We start from the raw sequence: 15967 nt of genomic DNA on the forward strand, positions 1-15967 counted from the left end.
CGTCATACTCGTATAAGGTGTGAGGTCATATATTTGATTTTTTTTGTCCACTAATGTTAATTATTCTATCCTGTGTCACATAGTGGGTATATGTAGGGTCTATGCATTGACTTTAAGTTGTTTGTGTTTTTTTTTCTTTTTTCTAGAACAGGATGCAGGCCTTGATGCCCTTTCCTCTATCATAAGTCGTCAAAAGCAAATGGGGCAGGAAATTGGAAATGAATTGGATGAACAAAATGGTAAGAGCAAGTTCTGAGATGAATCACATTTATCATTTGGTAATCGAACATTTGTTGAATAGTTTTCATGTTGTGTAGCAGGTAAAGTAGCTTAGTGTCAGTTGATTGTTGTGGCATAATGCAATTAAAGGTGATTTGTAACCCTCTCAAATTATAGTTACAAAATACTGTGTAAAAATCTGATAAAAATATCTCGTTCTCAGCAACTATCCTTTAAAAATGCTTTGTTCATCCATCTGTCCCAAGAACTTTTTTTTTTTTTTTTTTAATGTGATGGTGATGTGAAATTGCAGTACTTGGTATCCTTTGATGTGAAGCTTGAGCATGTGGGCCTTGTATCCTCTATATATCTAGTGGAGTTTGCTCTTTATCACAAGTATGAGTCTGCAGGGACAAAAAGTGTTTGGAGATGCTTGTTCAGACTTCATGTGACAGGTCTGGCTTGAGGAAAACTGACTTGTAAACTATAATGGTTTGGATTACAAGAGATGTTGCTTTCAGACATGAAGGCCACCAGGAAGACTTTTGTGGTCAAACTGAGTACTATGAGAAGGAGAGAGTATGGGGAAGAAAGGAAAGGGACAAGGAATTGGTGGTGCTTTCACAGTTACAGATGCAGGGAAATTGAGAAGGCTCACTGATTTGTTAGTGAAGACTGTAAGGCCAGATTAGATGTGTCCAATCAAAGAAGCCACTGAGTGGTCCAGATGGAAGTGCTAAGTTAAATAGAGGGTACTAGAGATCAGTGAGAGAAAAGGGCAAAGAGGTAAAAAGATAGAAGAAGCTTCAGCACACAATGATATATGAAAGCTTAGGGTAGGTGAGTTGCGGTGAAGTTGCATATACCAAAGCCCCTGCTATGTGCAAATCATTTTCATGGGTTTAAACTTGGGGATTGGGCATTGGCCTTAGCTATTTTTGTTCAAGACTAGCATTCTACAACTTGAGTCGCAGTTCCATTTCTGGCTTTTTGCTGGTCAATTGGAGATAAAGTCTAACAAACTTTCCTGCTTTGGCTGGCTTCAAACCACAATCGTCAGATATTGAGTAGCTAGGATTACAGGTATGAGCCTTCAGTGCCTGGCTCTATTATCCTCATTTATTAGAGACAAAACTCAGAGCAGTTGAGAAACCTTCTAATGTCACATCATTTGTTAGAGACAAGGCTGAAATTCATAATCAAGTCTTTAACATGACTGCTTTCTCTGTTTTACTAGCTTTCTGTCCAGCGAAGCTGAAGTAGAGAGAGAAAAGTATAAGTACGAGGTTCTGAGATTTTAGCTTTTGTGGGAGTACCACAATGACATGGGCTTCAGGAAAAGTCAGCAGCATGAGCAAGCAATGAAATCCTGATAAGCAGATGAAGGCATCCTCTGCAGGGAGGGCTGTACTTTGCCAAAATCACACAACAGGCACTTCTTTTCTTGGTCCCTAGGAAGAATGAGTTCATTTGTTCCCATGGTAGTCTTCCTTTTGTCTATCATAAATAAACAAATTCCATCTGTTGATCATCTATCACTCATAAGATGATTTCTAAGCAAGTGGAGAAACTGTATAATCCTAACAGTGGTTTTCGATAGTTTCAGTAGAGAAGACAGTTTACTCCTTTTCCCAATGGGGCTCCTGTGAACAGGCCAGTTTATATACTTGAATATAATTCAGCTATTAGTTCTTGCCTTGAAAGACAGTATTATAAGAAAAAAGACTTTATAAAAAATGTGGGGCCAAGCATGGTAGGACGCATACATAATCCAAGCTACTTAGAAGGCAGAGGTCAGAGGCTTTGGGTCCAGTACAGGACCCTATTGAAAAACAAAAGGACTAGAAGCATGGCTCACATGTTATAGAGGAATGCCTAGCAAGGCTCTGAGTATAATCTTCAATACCATAAAAAATTTTGCTTCTCTGGCATCTAAATATTCTTTTTTTTTTTTGGTAGTGGGGCTTGAACTCAGGGTTTGGGTTCTGTGCCTGCACTCTTCAGCTCAAGGCGAGCACTCTACCTCTTGAACCACAGCGCCACTTCCGGTTTTCTAGTGGTTTATTGGAGATAAGAGTCTCACAGACTTTCCTGCCTGGGCTGGCTTTGAACCGCAATCCTCAGATTTTAGCCTTCTGAGTAGCTAGGGTTATAGGCACCCGACTAAATATTCTTTTTTAAAAAAAACTAATTATATAAATAGATTTATTGAATAACTTCTTCAAAGAAAGCAGTACTAATGGCTGCTTCAACTGTGACTTATAAATATTCTTTATCACAGTGAAATGTAGTTGGTTCAGTGTGTCACATTAGAAAGAACTCTGGCCCTAAACTGGTGAACAAGCTTATCCTGTGATGTATATATAGTCCACAGTGTCTATGGGTAGAAGACTAAGGACTGAAGATAATTTAGTGGGAAACTTGCTGCCTTCCCAGGTGAAAGGAAATCACTGTTATTTCTCAGCCTAAGCAGTCATTAGTTTAGTGATTATCAAACTTTGCCACTTGTTAGAACTACTGGGGGCAGGTGTTTGGAAGTTTGAAAACTTTCATAGCTCAGGCTCTTCCCATGTTAGGTTTCTATCACTGCTGTAGCATTAACTAACTACACTAACACTAATATTTCCACAATGCAGTGATTTAAAACAACACAGACTTGTATCTTACAGTTCTATTTGACATTGGACACTGGAGTAAAAACCCAAGATGTTGACAAAACCACATTGCCCTTCTGGAGACTGTAGCAAGCAAATTCATTTCCTTGTCTTTTGTAGTTTCCAGAGGCCACCCACATTTATTGACTCATGACCCTGTCCTCTGTCTTCAAAGCCAACAATAGTAGGTTGAGTCCTTAAATTGTATCACTTCTGCTAATGCTGCCCCTCTCTTCCACTTTTAAGAACCTTGTGATTGCATTAACCCACCTAAATAATCCAGGATACTCTTATTTTAAGGTCAACTGACTAGCATCCTTAATTCTGTCTTCAACCTTGATGCCCTTTTCCTGTGTAATCTCACATACTCACAGGTTCCAGAGACATGGCATCTTTGGGAAGCCATAATTCTGACTATCACAGAACCTTCAGGGGTGGGTTTTAAACATCAGTATTTTGTGTGTATATGGTACTGGGACTTGAGTTTAGGGTCAAGGTTCTGTCCTTTAGCTTTTTTTGTTCTTCCACTCAAGCCACACTCCACTTCTGGCTTTCTGATGGTTAATTGTAGAAAACATTTTCATGGTCTTTTCTGCCAGGTCTGCCTTTGACTGATCCTCAGACCTCAGCTTCCTGAGTGGCTGGGATTACAGGCATGAGCCACTAGAGCCTGGCAAACATAAATATTTTTAAGCTTCCCTGGTTGATTTCCATGTGTAATAAGTTGGAGCACATGTACAGGACATTGTATGGTTATAAGTGCTTACTTGGAGCCTCATCCCAGCTGGAGTCCTTGCTCTTCTCACACATGTTCCTCCTGCTCTCTGCATCTTCCTCCATGTCTTCCCAGTCCTTGTCTCTGTTATGGACCAGATGGATCCATGTGCACATAGACAAACATGAGGTATTTTTCCATTAACTGCCAACATAAGCTGGTTTTCTCTGTGGTGGCCTCCCAGGGAGAGAGCAGTTAAACTCGTGGTTTTTCTAATGTGCACATTTTCTCCCTGGAGATAAGGCAGACTCAGCCATTTTCTCTCATAGGAACTGAGACTCTCAGAGGATAAAAATTACATCCCTGCTGGGACTACAATCAGCCTGTCTTCCTTCTGCTAAAGTGAACAAAGGCTGTTTTAACTACATGTGGTAAGGATAGAATCGCAGCCCCATCTGGATTATTATTGTGATCTAACTGTGTCATAAGAAGTCAGGGGCACTGGAAAAGGATACTGCCTGTGTTGTAAATGTCTCCATATGACTTACTGAGCTACTGAATTATTCTTTTGGTTTTCATTAAATGAGAGAAACAATAGGCTGAGAGAATAATGGCCAACCAGACCATTTTGGAATCAAGTATCAAAACCGTACTAATGAAATTCATTGTACTTAGAACTTAACCACAAAACCAAAAGGTTGAATTATCTTCAATTTAGGAATTCACTTTCCAGTCATCTCATAGAGATTTAAAGAGGGCCTGGCTAACACCGGTCATTATCCTGTTCATATGTCTTGGGTTAAAACCAAGATGTTAGCAGTGACCAAGCCTGAGGAGGAAAAGGATTGTCAGTGAGGATGGCTAGGCAGAAGCAGTGCAACAAGTCTCCCAGAGGCAGTTACAAAATTGAGTAATGATCCTGATTTACTGAAAAATTATTAGTAACTCACACAAAAAAATAAGTTAGCTAGGCACCAGTGGTTCACACCTGTAATCCTAGCTGCTTAGAAGGCTGAGATCTGAGGATTGAAGCCGGCCAGGGAGGAGAAGTCTGTGAGATACCTATTTCCAGTTAACCAACAAAGAGCTAGAAGTGGAGTTGTGGTTACAGTAATAGAGGACTAGCCTTGAGCAAAGAATGCTCAGGGATAGTGTCTAGTGTCTAGGCCCTAACTTCAAGTCCTAGGACTTGAAGCACCAAAAAAAAAAAAAAAAAAAAGGTAATGGAGTTAACTTGATTTGACCAAAGCAGATATCAAGACTGAATTTTAGCATTGGCCAGGCCTTAATCTCAGCACTCCAATTGCAATGAACTAAGTGATACCAAAAACAGATCTCTGCCTCTATAAGTGGGGTTCATCATTCTTTCTGATGTGAGCACTTTCTTGCTTTCTAATAAGATGTTAAAACTCACCCTTTTCGGGCTTAAGAGATCCTCCTCATATCATTTTATAAGGAGCTGGGACTATAGATATGTGTCATGGTGCCAGGCTACTATTATGTTTCTTGATTTTTTAATAGGTGACCTTTTTCACCTCAAACATTTTAGGATTTTTTTTTTTTTTTTGGGTCCGGTCATGGGGCCTGAACTCTGGGCCTGGGCGCTGTCCCTCAGCTCTTCAGCTCAAGGCTAGCGCTCTACCACTTGAGCCAGAGCGCCACTTCCGGCTTTTTTCTTTTTTTTTTTTGCTTATGTGGTGCTGAGGAATCGAACCCAGGGCCTTGATCATGCAAGTCAAGCGCTCTACCACTGAGCCACCTTCCCAGCCCCGCATTTTAGGATTTTTTATTATTTATTTTGGGTCCGGACGTAAGGCCTGAACTCGGCCTGGGCGCTGTCCCTCAGCTCTTCAGCTCAAGGCTAGCGCTCTACCACTTGAGCCACAGCGCCACTTCCAGCTTTTTTCTTTTATACTTTTTTTTTTTTTTTTTTGGGTCCAGTTGTGGGTCCTGAACTCTGGGCTTGGGCGCTGTCCCTCAGCTCTTCAGCTCAAGGCTAGTGCTCTACCACTCAAGCCACAGCTCCACTTCCGGCTTTTTTCTTTTTGCTTATGTGGTGCTAAGGAATTGAACCCAGGGCTTCATGGGTGCAAGGCAAGCGCTCTACCACTGAGCCACCTTCCCAGCCTCCAGCTTTTTTCTTTTTGCTTATGTGATCTGAGGAATCAAACCCAGGGTCTCAGGCATGCAAGGCAAGCGCTCTACCACTGAACCATCTTCCCAGACCCATTTTAGGATTTTTTAAAATGTATATATGTATGTTTTTGGTACTGGTGCTTGAACTCATGCTTGGATTGTTTGTTTGGCTGGAGTTCTACCATTCACGCCATGCCTTCAGCCCTGCTTTTTTGTTGATTATTTTGGGGACTGAATTTCATGGGCTTTTATATCTAGGCTAGTTTGGAACCTTGATTCTGGATCTCAGCTTCTTGAGTAACTAGAATTATAGACATGAACTACTGGCATCCAGATCCAGCAAGATCTTGTGTTTATTACTGATGTCTTGAAACTCTATCAGCATGTCTCAATGTAGATATATTTTCACTCATTATGTTGAGTGCTTGAAGTCTCTTATAATCTATAATTCCATTGTGGAAAATTCTCTTGTAATTTCCTTCATGTTATTTTTCTCTTTCTACAACACTTACTGGTCAGATTGAGACTCCTTGAATCAATCCTCTTAAGTTTCTTCAAAGTCTTTCCTTTTTTCTTTCCAAGTTGTAACTTTACTTATTATTTTCTGATTTTAATGGGAAAAATATAGCAGATACCTTCCCACCTCTCTTTCTCTTACCACTGAGCTATAGTTAGACATAACACACAATATAGATCAGGCTATGTGTTCTCCTATTACATCATTTGTACAATTACTCTTTCAGCCATGGTAAGTCACCAAATTCTGTGAGCTGAGTATCCAAGAGATCACTAGAATTTGTCTACTTCTGTCCATTTGCACTACCATATTCTGGGTCACTTTCACCTTTTGCTGAATTACTGCAGTAGCGTGATAGCTTGTTTAAATCTTACTTCCCTCTCAGCCTCCCTTCACTGTGTCATGAGTAATCTTTTTAGAATATAGGTCTGATCACATTAAAGTATCAGTTTTTTTTCTAGTACTGGAGTTTAAACTCGGGACCTCATGATTCCTAGACTGGTGCTATGCCACTTGATTCACACCCTTACCCTCTTTTTTGGTGCGGGTCCTGGAGCTTGAACTGGCCAGGGTGCTGTTCCTAAGTTTTTTTGCTCAAGTCAGGGCTAGCACTCTGGGGCTCTACCACTTGAGCCACAGCTTCATTTCCAACTTTTTGGTGCTGAATTAGAGATAAGAGTCTCATGGACTTTTTTGCCCCAGCTGGCTTTGAACTGCAATCTTAGATCTCAGCCTCCTAAATAGCTAGGATTACAGGTGGCACCCAGCTCCTCAGCCCTTTTTTTATTTTATTATTTGGGGGAATAAAATCTCATTTATGCCTGGGCCAGCCTGGACTGTTATTCTCTTATTAATGCTTCTCATATAGCTGGGATAATAGACATTTACCACCACACAGATTGTTTTGTAAAGACATGCGGGTGTGCGTGTGCGTGTGCGTGTGCGTGTGTGTGTGTTTGGCTATCCTTGAATTATGATCTTTCTGATCTCTCCCTCCTGAATAGCTTGGATTACACACATGACCACCTTACCAATTTTGAGTGGCCCCTCATTGACTCCCTGAGAAAGTCCAAACTTATTCACCAATTGACATTACACTTTTTTTTGGGGGGGGGGTCCGGTCATGGGGCCTGAACTCTGGGCCTGGGCGCTGTCCCTCAGCTCTTCAGCTCAAGGCTAGCGCTCTACCACTTGAGCCACAATGCCACTTCTGGCTTTTTTCTTTTTGCTTATGTGGTGCTGAGGAATTGAACCCAGGGCCCCAGGCATGCAAGGCAAGTGCTCTACCACTGAGCCACCTTCCCAGCCCCGACAGTACACTTCTTATTGTAAGAATTATACATCCATGTTGACCACTCAAGTTCCTCAGGTGTCCCAGTGTGATGAGCCTAACCCTTGGTACTTGTTTTTCAGTAACTGGCACCCCCACCTTTCTTCTCCTTACCACTCTCTGCTCAACACACTCATGCCTTGATGCCATTGACTCCTTCTTACAGTTTCAGATCAGGTTGGGATATGATTTTCTCTCAGGACACCTACCCTCCTCCATATTCCCCCTGGAACTCAGTATTTTCCTAGTTATGGAAAATATATTCAATAGTTGTTTCTTCTCTATATTCTCCATTACTGGAAGCTCCTCGAGGAACAGATATTTCTGTTCTTTGTTATATTCTCAGGCCTTAGCTCACATGCAAGTAGTGACTGTCAGTAGTTGTTAAATTAGTGACTACAAATAATACTTCAGAAACTGATATTTAACATGCTTTACCAGAAATCAGTATCTAAGTGTAATGGAAATAAAATGCTTTTTACTTATTTGTTGAATTGAATTAGAAAACTTTAGTTAGACATAGAGACAAGGCTACTTCCCATGAGACAGCTATTCGGCTCCACTATAGTAGCAGGCAGGTATATGATGCCTTACCAAAAGAGGTTGGTAGTAATTCCTTTAATTTTGCCTAAAGAACTTCAGATTCCTACTCTGCCTGTGCCCAATATGCTGGATGATCAAAATTTTGCTCTCCAGGTTTTCCTAACAGGGAAAGATAGTATAAGGTATAATGAGCCAGGGAGTCTTGGTACACTCTGCCTCGGGCCTGGGTGGGAAATAATGATTTGGAGAGGGAGAGGATCTGATGTGCATACCCTAAGAAGTTTAGGCAGTGGGGAGCTTAGGCAGGGTGAGGTACAGTGGTCAGTGTCTCTGCCCTCTCTGACGAGAGCAAATCTGTAGAAATTTCCGTAGAAACAGCACTAAGCCCTTGGTTGGCAGAGTATTTAGCCTCTAAGAGCTGTAGATGAGTGCTGTGGGTATTTGCTGTCAGGTAGAGTTGAGTGTTCTGAGCACAGGACCTAGGGATCACATTGTCTCCTCCCTTCTACAGAATGATGAACTGCAGGATGAGATCTGAAAGCACTGACACCTGTATTCAGAATGCCTGAGTCCTTCAGTTACCTACCATTACCACTGAGAAGCTCGATGTTATTTTCTCTGCTACTATGTAATACATTTGTGAGATTTCTCTAGGCTTGTATCCTTACTGCTTTTGCTGGCACAAACTGGGGACTGGGAAACTTCCTGGCCCAGACTGCAAGTACTGTGCAGCTAGCACTGGCTTCCAGTATACACACTAGAAAAGTTAAAGTGAAAACCACATATTAAAACTACAGGTAACTGCCAGGTGCCGATGGCTCACACCTGTAATCCTAGCTACTCAGGAGGCTGAGATCTGAGAATCATGGTTCAAAGCTTGCCTGGGCAAGAAAGTCCATGAGACTCTTATCTCCAGTTAACCACCAGAAAACCAGAAGTGATGCTGTGGCTCAAGTGGTAGAGTGCTAGCCTTGAGCTGAAGAGCTCAGGGACAGCATCCAGGCCCAGAGTTCAAGCCCTATGAAAAAAAGTAACCAAAAAAAAAAAAAACCTACAGGTAACTGACCCTTGATTTACCCCACTCATAACCTATATATAGCATCAATACATACATAAATACTCTAGGAACTAATAGGGGAAACAGGAAAACTAGTATTCCTGTATATAAGTTGTGCTGGGGATCAGGTTTGGTGTCCTGAACATATGGCCAAAGGTTTGAATACTGAGCTACTCCCCAGTCCAGTTGTGAAAAACTATATACTCTGCTACTACACAATTGTATCTGACTATTGAGAACACTTCAATAGAAAGTCTACAGTTTATTAAAACTTTCAACCAGGCTGGGAATGTGGCTTAGTGGTAGAGTGCTTGCCTAGCATGCATAATGCCTTGGGTTCGATTCCTTGGTACCACATAAACATGAAAAGCTGGAAGTAGCAATGTGGCTTAAGTGGTAGAGGGCTAGCCTTGAGCAAAAGAAGCTCAGGGACAGTACCCAGGCCCTGAGTTCAAGCCTCAAGATTGGCAAAACAAAACCAAACAAATGCAACAATAACAACAAAAATTTCAACCAATCACTGCCCAGATGCATAAGTCCCAATGCAAAAAACAAATATGAAAAAAGATATATAAATCCTATAAAAGTCAGTAACCTCACAGTAATAGGTAGAAAGGATAGTGAAGTGAGGGCAATCACAAAGAACTCAAGAATGACTGTAAGAATGAGCAATAAAATTAAACAAGACATGTAAATATTTGAGTTCAAAGAGCACAAATGAATAGCTGAAATAAGGAAGACAAGGATATGAAATAATTCAATCAATAGTAACTGTAAAAAATTGAATTGTAATTCTGAAAATGAAGAGTTCTGTAAGTCAAAAACTCAGTTTAAAGACCTTAAGTATTGGATCAAGTTGAATATAGAATGTCAGAGCTTGAAGACAAAGCAGATGACTAGAACATTCAGAAAAAATAACAAATATAAAGGTATGGGCTGAATATGCACAAACTTTAGACACCACTAAAAGACTAAACCAAAAATCATGAACATAGAAGAAAGAGAGGTCCCATATTATAGTTAAAATAGTATAAAATATAGTATAAACTATTCTAAATTGGATGAGGACAAAACAAGAAAATTTATAAAAGTTTCTTTGATGAATAACAAACCAATATACTTGATGAACTCAAGTGTAAAAATTCTTCTCAATTCTTTTTATGTGACTTACATTTATTCATTTATATATATATTGAACTATCCTTGCATTCAAGGGATGAAAACATCTTGAAGATGAAATGTGATCTTTTGTTTGTTTTTGTGCTTGACCTGGGGCTTGACCTCAAGGTCTGGGCATTGTTAATGAGCTTCTTTTGCTCAAGGCTAGCACTGTACCACTTGAGCTACAGTTCTACTTGCAGCTTTTTTAATAGTTTATTTGAGATAAGAGTCTCACAAACTTGCCTGCCGTACTGGCTTTGAACCATGATCCTCAAATCTCAGCCTCCTAAGTGCTAGGATTACAGACATGAGTTACTGGCACCTGGCTGAACTGTGATCTTTTTAATTTGTGGTTACATTCTGTTTGCAAGCATTTTATTGTGAATTTATCCATCAGTGTTTGTCAGAGATTGATCTAAAATTTTGCTGTGGATGTTTCTCTCTGGTTTTGGAACGAGAATGATATTTTTTCATATAATGAATTTAGTAGAATTCCTCCCCTTTTTCTTTCTTTCTTTTTTTTTTTTTTTTGTCGGTCCTGGGTCTTGAACTCTGGGCTTGGGCACTATCCCTCAGCTCTTCAGCTCAAGACGCACATTCTACCTTTGAGCTACAGCGCCACTTCCGGTTTTCTAGTGGTTTATTGGTGATAAGAGTCTCACAACTTTCCTGCCCAGGCTGGCTTTCAACCGTGATCCTCAGATCTCAGCCTCCTGAGTAGCTAGGATTACAGGCATGAGCCACCGGCATCTGGCTTCCCCTTTTTGTTTCATGGAAGAGTATGAAGAATTTGATGCTCATTCTTCTTTGAATGTCTGGTAGAATTTGGACCTGAATCTATCTGACCCAGGGCTTTCTTTGGAAACTTTTCATTATTGCTTCAATGTCAATGTTTGTTATGAATCTATTTGAGTGGTTTATATCCAATTTTAGTAGGTCATCTGTATCTAAGCTTTTATTTCTTCTAGATTTTATAGTGTTAGGTTTTCCCTCATGTCTTTGGATTTCACTGGTATTTATTGTGATACTGTCTTTTTCATTAATAATTTCATTAATTAGAATCTATTCTCTATAGAGGGATTAGATTGGGGCTTATCAGTCTAATTTTTTCAAAAAATATTTTGTTTCATTTATTCTTTGTATAGCTCTGTTAGTCTGCATTTCATTGATTTCTTCCCTAATCTCAGTTGATTTCATGTTTGACTTGTTTTCATTTTTCTAGAAGTTTGTACAGAGGAGTTATACCATTGAACTCCTCCCTTGAGTATGCTATCCTTTATTCAATTTGTGTGTATATGCATATAACCCTGTATATTTTATCAGGTATATTTATATTTTAGACCTAACTTCTATGTATGAGAGAAAACATTCACTGTCTGTCTCTCTGAACCTGTCTTATTGCACTTAGCATAGTTTTTTCCTCCCTAGGTCTATCCATTCTTTGGCAAATGGCATAATATTCCTTTGGATAGATAAGTACAATTTCACTTATGTATGTACCACATTTTCTTGATACACTCATCTGTTGAAGGGCAATCTAGGCTGTTTCTATAACTTGACTATTGTGAATAGTACAACAATGAGCATGGGTATGCAAGTGTCTTTACTTTATCCTGATTTGTAATATTCTGAGTAGATGCCCAAAAGTGGTATCACTGGATAATGCTATGTTTAGTTTTTTGAGGAATCTTAAAACTACCTTCCAGAGTGGTTGCACTAGTTTTCATTCCCACCAACAGTGTAATAAGATTCCTTCACACACACACATCCCCACCATCCCTGCGCTCCTCCCCCACCCCCGCATCCCAGCCAGCATTTGTTATTGTTTGAATTCTTGATTCTTATTGGGGTGAAATAGAATCTCAATGTTGTTTTGATTTTCAGAATATTTGGCCCCTTGTTGAATGTATAAAAGGTAAAGATTTCCTCCCATTCTATAGGCTGTCTTTTTAGCTTAGTAACTGGCCTTTGCAGAAACTTTTTAGTTTGATGCAATCCTATTTGTCAATTAGGAAGAGAAAAATATTTCAATAATTAATATCAAAGGATTAATATCCAGAATATTTGAAAAGCTCAAAAATTAAACAGAAAAAGACAATCCAATTAGTAAATGGGCACAGGAATTGAACAGTTCTTAGAAATAGTATAAATGGCCAATAAATACATGAAGAATGTTCAACATCCTTAGCCAAAAGGAAATGCAAATCAAATGACACTGAAATTCTATCGAATCTGCAGTCAGAATAGCAATCCAGAAGAATGCTGGTGAGGGTGAAGAAGAGGAACCCTTATATATTGTTAGAAGAAATGTAAATTAGTGCAGCCAATATGGAAACCACTATTGATATTATTCAGAAAGCCAAAATATAACTACAATAGGATTTTAGTATATCAGCATTGGGTGTATATATCCAAAGGAGTGTAAGATATCAGACACTCATTTACTTCAGCACTATTCACAATAGCCAACCTATGGAGTTAGCTTAGGTGCCAAGAATCAATGAATAAAGGAAGTAAAGTGTATATACATAATAGTATACTATTTAGCAGAAAAGGAGAGTGAAGTTTTGTCATTTTCAGGAAAACAGATGGAACTAGAGATACGTTAAGTGACAAAAGTCAGGCTCAGAAAAACAAATACTGCATGGTTTTCCTCAGGTGCAGAAGGAGCGAGGCAAATAGAAACTACTTTTCTAGCATGGATGAGGAACTTTATTTTCTGGCAAGGGCCCTTTGAAGTTTTTTGTTTTCTGTTTTTTCTTTCTGGTACCAGGCCTTGAACTGGGCTCTGCACTTGCTTGGCTGGCTTGCTCAGCTGGCCCATACCACTTGAGCCACACCTTCAGCTGGCTTTTTGCTGGCTATTTTGGAAAGGAGTCTTGAACTGTTCTGCCCAGACAGGCTTCAGAGTTCAATCCTCTAAGATCTCAGCCTCCTGAGTATCTAGAATTACAGACATGAGCCACTGGCACCCAGCCTTTTTGGATATTTATAACATTTTTATGGGCTATACAGGCAGATAATCACTGGCAGCTGATGAAAAGCATTATATGTTTGTCTCATCTTGTACCAAATGATTTCAAGGGCCTTATGTGGTCTGCAGGCTGCACGTTCCCTGACCCTGTGAGTTTAAAGGAACTGTGAGCTGATTTGAGGTATATGGAGTTCCTGTTTCTTCTTGGCAGGTAGGATGTAAACTCTAGAATCCATCCACTGTTCAGAGCTTAGACTATCCCACTCCTGTTCACTGAATTTGGGATATTGGCAGACATCACTGTTAGGTGAGGAAAACAGTTTTCTGTAAAACTGTTTATCTGATTCCAGCTTTCCTTTAGTGAGATTTCATTCAAAGATCTTTCACTACTTTGGGATTGTGGTGTGACTTCCCAAGTATGGGCTTCATTCATATATAAATTTGCTAGTTTCTTGGTCTCTGAGAATCTTGGGTTGACAATGAAGTTACTCTGCTTCACCCCTGCTGTCTTATCTTTTAGAAGAACTTCCACTCATTGATCTCTGACCTATGTCATCTGCTCCTGCTTCTAAGACCCTCTTGGAAGGCATCCTAGTTCTCTTGATGTACAGAGTCAGCAGCTACAGTGTTAGCTCATGCTTCTGTCTGCATGAGGATATGTGTTTGACTGTTTTACTATATTAACCTTTCTCTAGTAAGTAAACCTTTGCCTAGTAAGAAAAGACCTTATTACATCTAGTAAGGTCTTTTTTTTTCTAAATGAAAGTGACATTTTTTTGCTTTCTTATCACATCCTCCAAGCAGTTTATTTGTGAAACAGCTACTGAACACTTGTCATGTGCTAAGGACTGGGCCAGAGTCTGCATTTATAGCCATGATAAAGGTGAAACCCCTTCCCTCATAGGGCTTTAAGCCTCCTCAGGGAGGTGGTTTGGGACACAGATATTGCTCAGATACACAGCTGGTGGCTGGAGGTATATTGCTATCCATAAGTTTGGTTGAAGGAAGAACAGACTAAAAACATTTGAGTGATATGAATACCACAGTAGTGGTATTTCCTTTTTGAGAGCCAAATTGTCTCTGATGCTTAATAGCTTATTTGAGCAACTTGTTTCTATATCCTTTCTTTTCTGCAGAGTAAGGATTTATAAAAAGGTGTTTCATAGTGTTAGAAACATGAAAAGATTAGTCTCTGTGATACTCACCTGTAAGCACTCTGTAGTAGTTCTCTATCACTTACTATATTCATAACATTAAAATAGCAGAGTTAATTGGTGAGCATTCATACTCTTTGTAAAAACAACTACCAAAACACAAAATTAAAACAAATTTCATTTTAAAATATAAGCTTTAATTCTAAAAAGCACTTCTAACTAAACTAGGTTGAAAGAACTGGGGTTATACTGTGGTCAAGCCATAGCTGTGAGCAGAACATTAGGAATGCAGTACAGAGCTTACTTGGCTTGCCTTATGTGAATCAGTTGGCTACCTAGGAATGAGTAACACTCAGATGCTGTTGCTGATACTTGTTATATAAGTATTCTCCTAAGTTTCATTTGGTATACAAATACCATATTGATAAAACCTGTTGGACCCAATAAAGGTGCCTAGTCCAAATCAATGACAACCCACAAAATTTTATTTAACACATAGAAATGTTAGAATAAAACACTTTTTAAAGTGTTTCAGAATTCTTTGTGGAGCTTAGAAGCAACACCAGAGTAGGAGAGAGGTTAGAGTTTCGGGGGCTTGTGAGCAACTAGAAGTGGGCTTTCTAGATAAAGCTAGACACTGTGAAATGGTAGTTCTATTGAAAATGTCTTTCCTCCTTACTCACCCAATGGGATACTCAGGCAACCCATCATAGGCCACAGTTTTTTGTTTTTTGTTTTTTTACAGTTTTGAAACCATGTTAAGCAAAGCCAGTAAGGCTTTAAAGTTCATTATTGTCTTATTTCACAGAAATGTGTTTCTAAAACCTTTCCACTTTTTGAATGCTATTAGAGCCTTAAAATGTTTCCTTCTGGAATTATTTCTGCTTTCTTTTGGTAAAGTTTAGTTTGCTCATCTTAGGCATTCTCTTTTACTTCGTTATGGACTGAATTATGTCTCCCTGCCCTGCCTCCCCACAAAAAAATCTTATTTTAGTGTTCTAACTCTTCTGCACCCCACACCCCCTCAGTATTTGAGATACGTCTAGATTTGGGAAGTTGTTCTTTAAAGAGAAAATTTAAAAGAGGTCTTTTGGGCAGACTCTGATCCATTATGATTACTGTCCTTTAGAAGAAAACACTTAGAGCTCAGGCACAGTGAGAAACAAGTAGGGAAGACAAGAAGAGACAACCCAAGGAAAGAGGCCTCTAAAGAAACCAATTTCTCTAAAATTACGGGAAAATAAATAACTATTGAGGCTACTCCATCTGTAACATTTATAATGGCAACCTTGCAAACAGTACACATCCATGGGCTGATTCCTAGACTCTTCATGTTGGTGAATGAAGGGCTGTGTTGATTAGTAGAGGTAGCTGTCATTGGCAGGCGCTCTGTGTATTTGGAGCAGCTTTATATAACCAAGAAGCTTCTGTCTTGACTGGAAGGATTCACCATGTGTTCTATATGTGGACAGGGTATACAATTGGTAGATTTCTTTATAGGATGTGT

General features: G+C 39.5%; 1 protein-coding gene across 3 annotated transcripts in view; it reads left to right on the top strand.

Annotated features, from left to right (window-relative positions):
* Stx8 (syntaxin 8) overlaps positions 1-15967 on the top strand; it is a 244234-nt gene that overhangs the window by 57256 nt on the left and 171011 nt on the right. For all 3 annotated transcript variants that reach the window (XM_070026977.1, XM_070026976.1, XM_070026978.1), the window contains one exon: positions 147-239. In XM_070026977.1, the coding sequence (XP_069883078.1) occupies positions 147-239 (93 nt within the window). The remainder of the gene's footprint in view (positions 1-146; positions 240-15967) is intronic.

The sequence above is a fragment of the Dipodomys merriami genome, unplaced genomic scaffold, assembly GCF_024711535.1.
Source record: "Dipodomys merriami isolate MVZ:Mamm:240054 unplaced genomic scaffold, mDipMer1.0.p SCAF_19, whole genome shotgun sequence".
In the NCBI taxonomy this organism is placed as follows: domain Eukaryota; kingdom Metazoa; phylum Chordata; class Mammalia; order Rodentia; family Heteromyidae; genus Dipodomys; species Dipodomys merriami.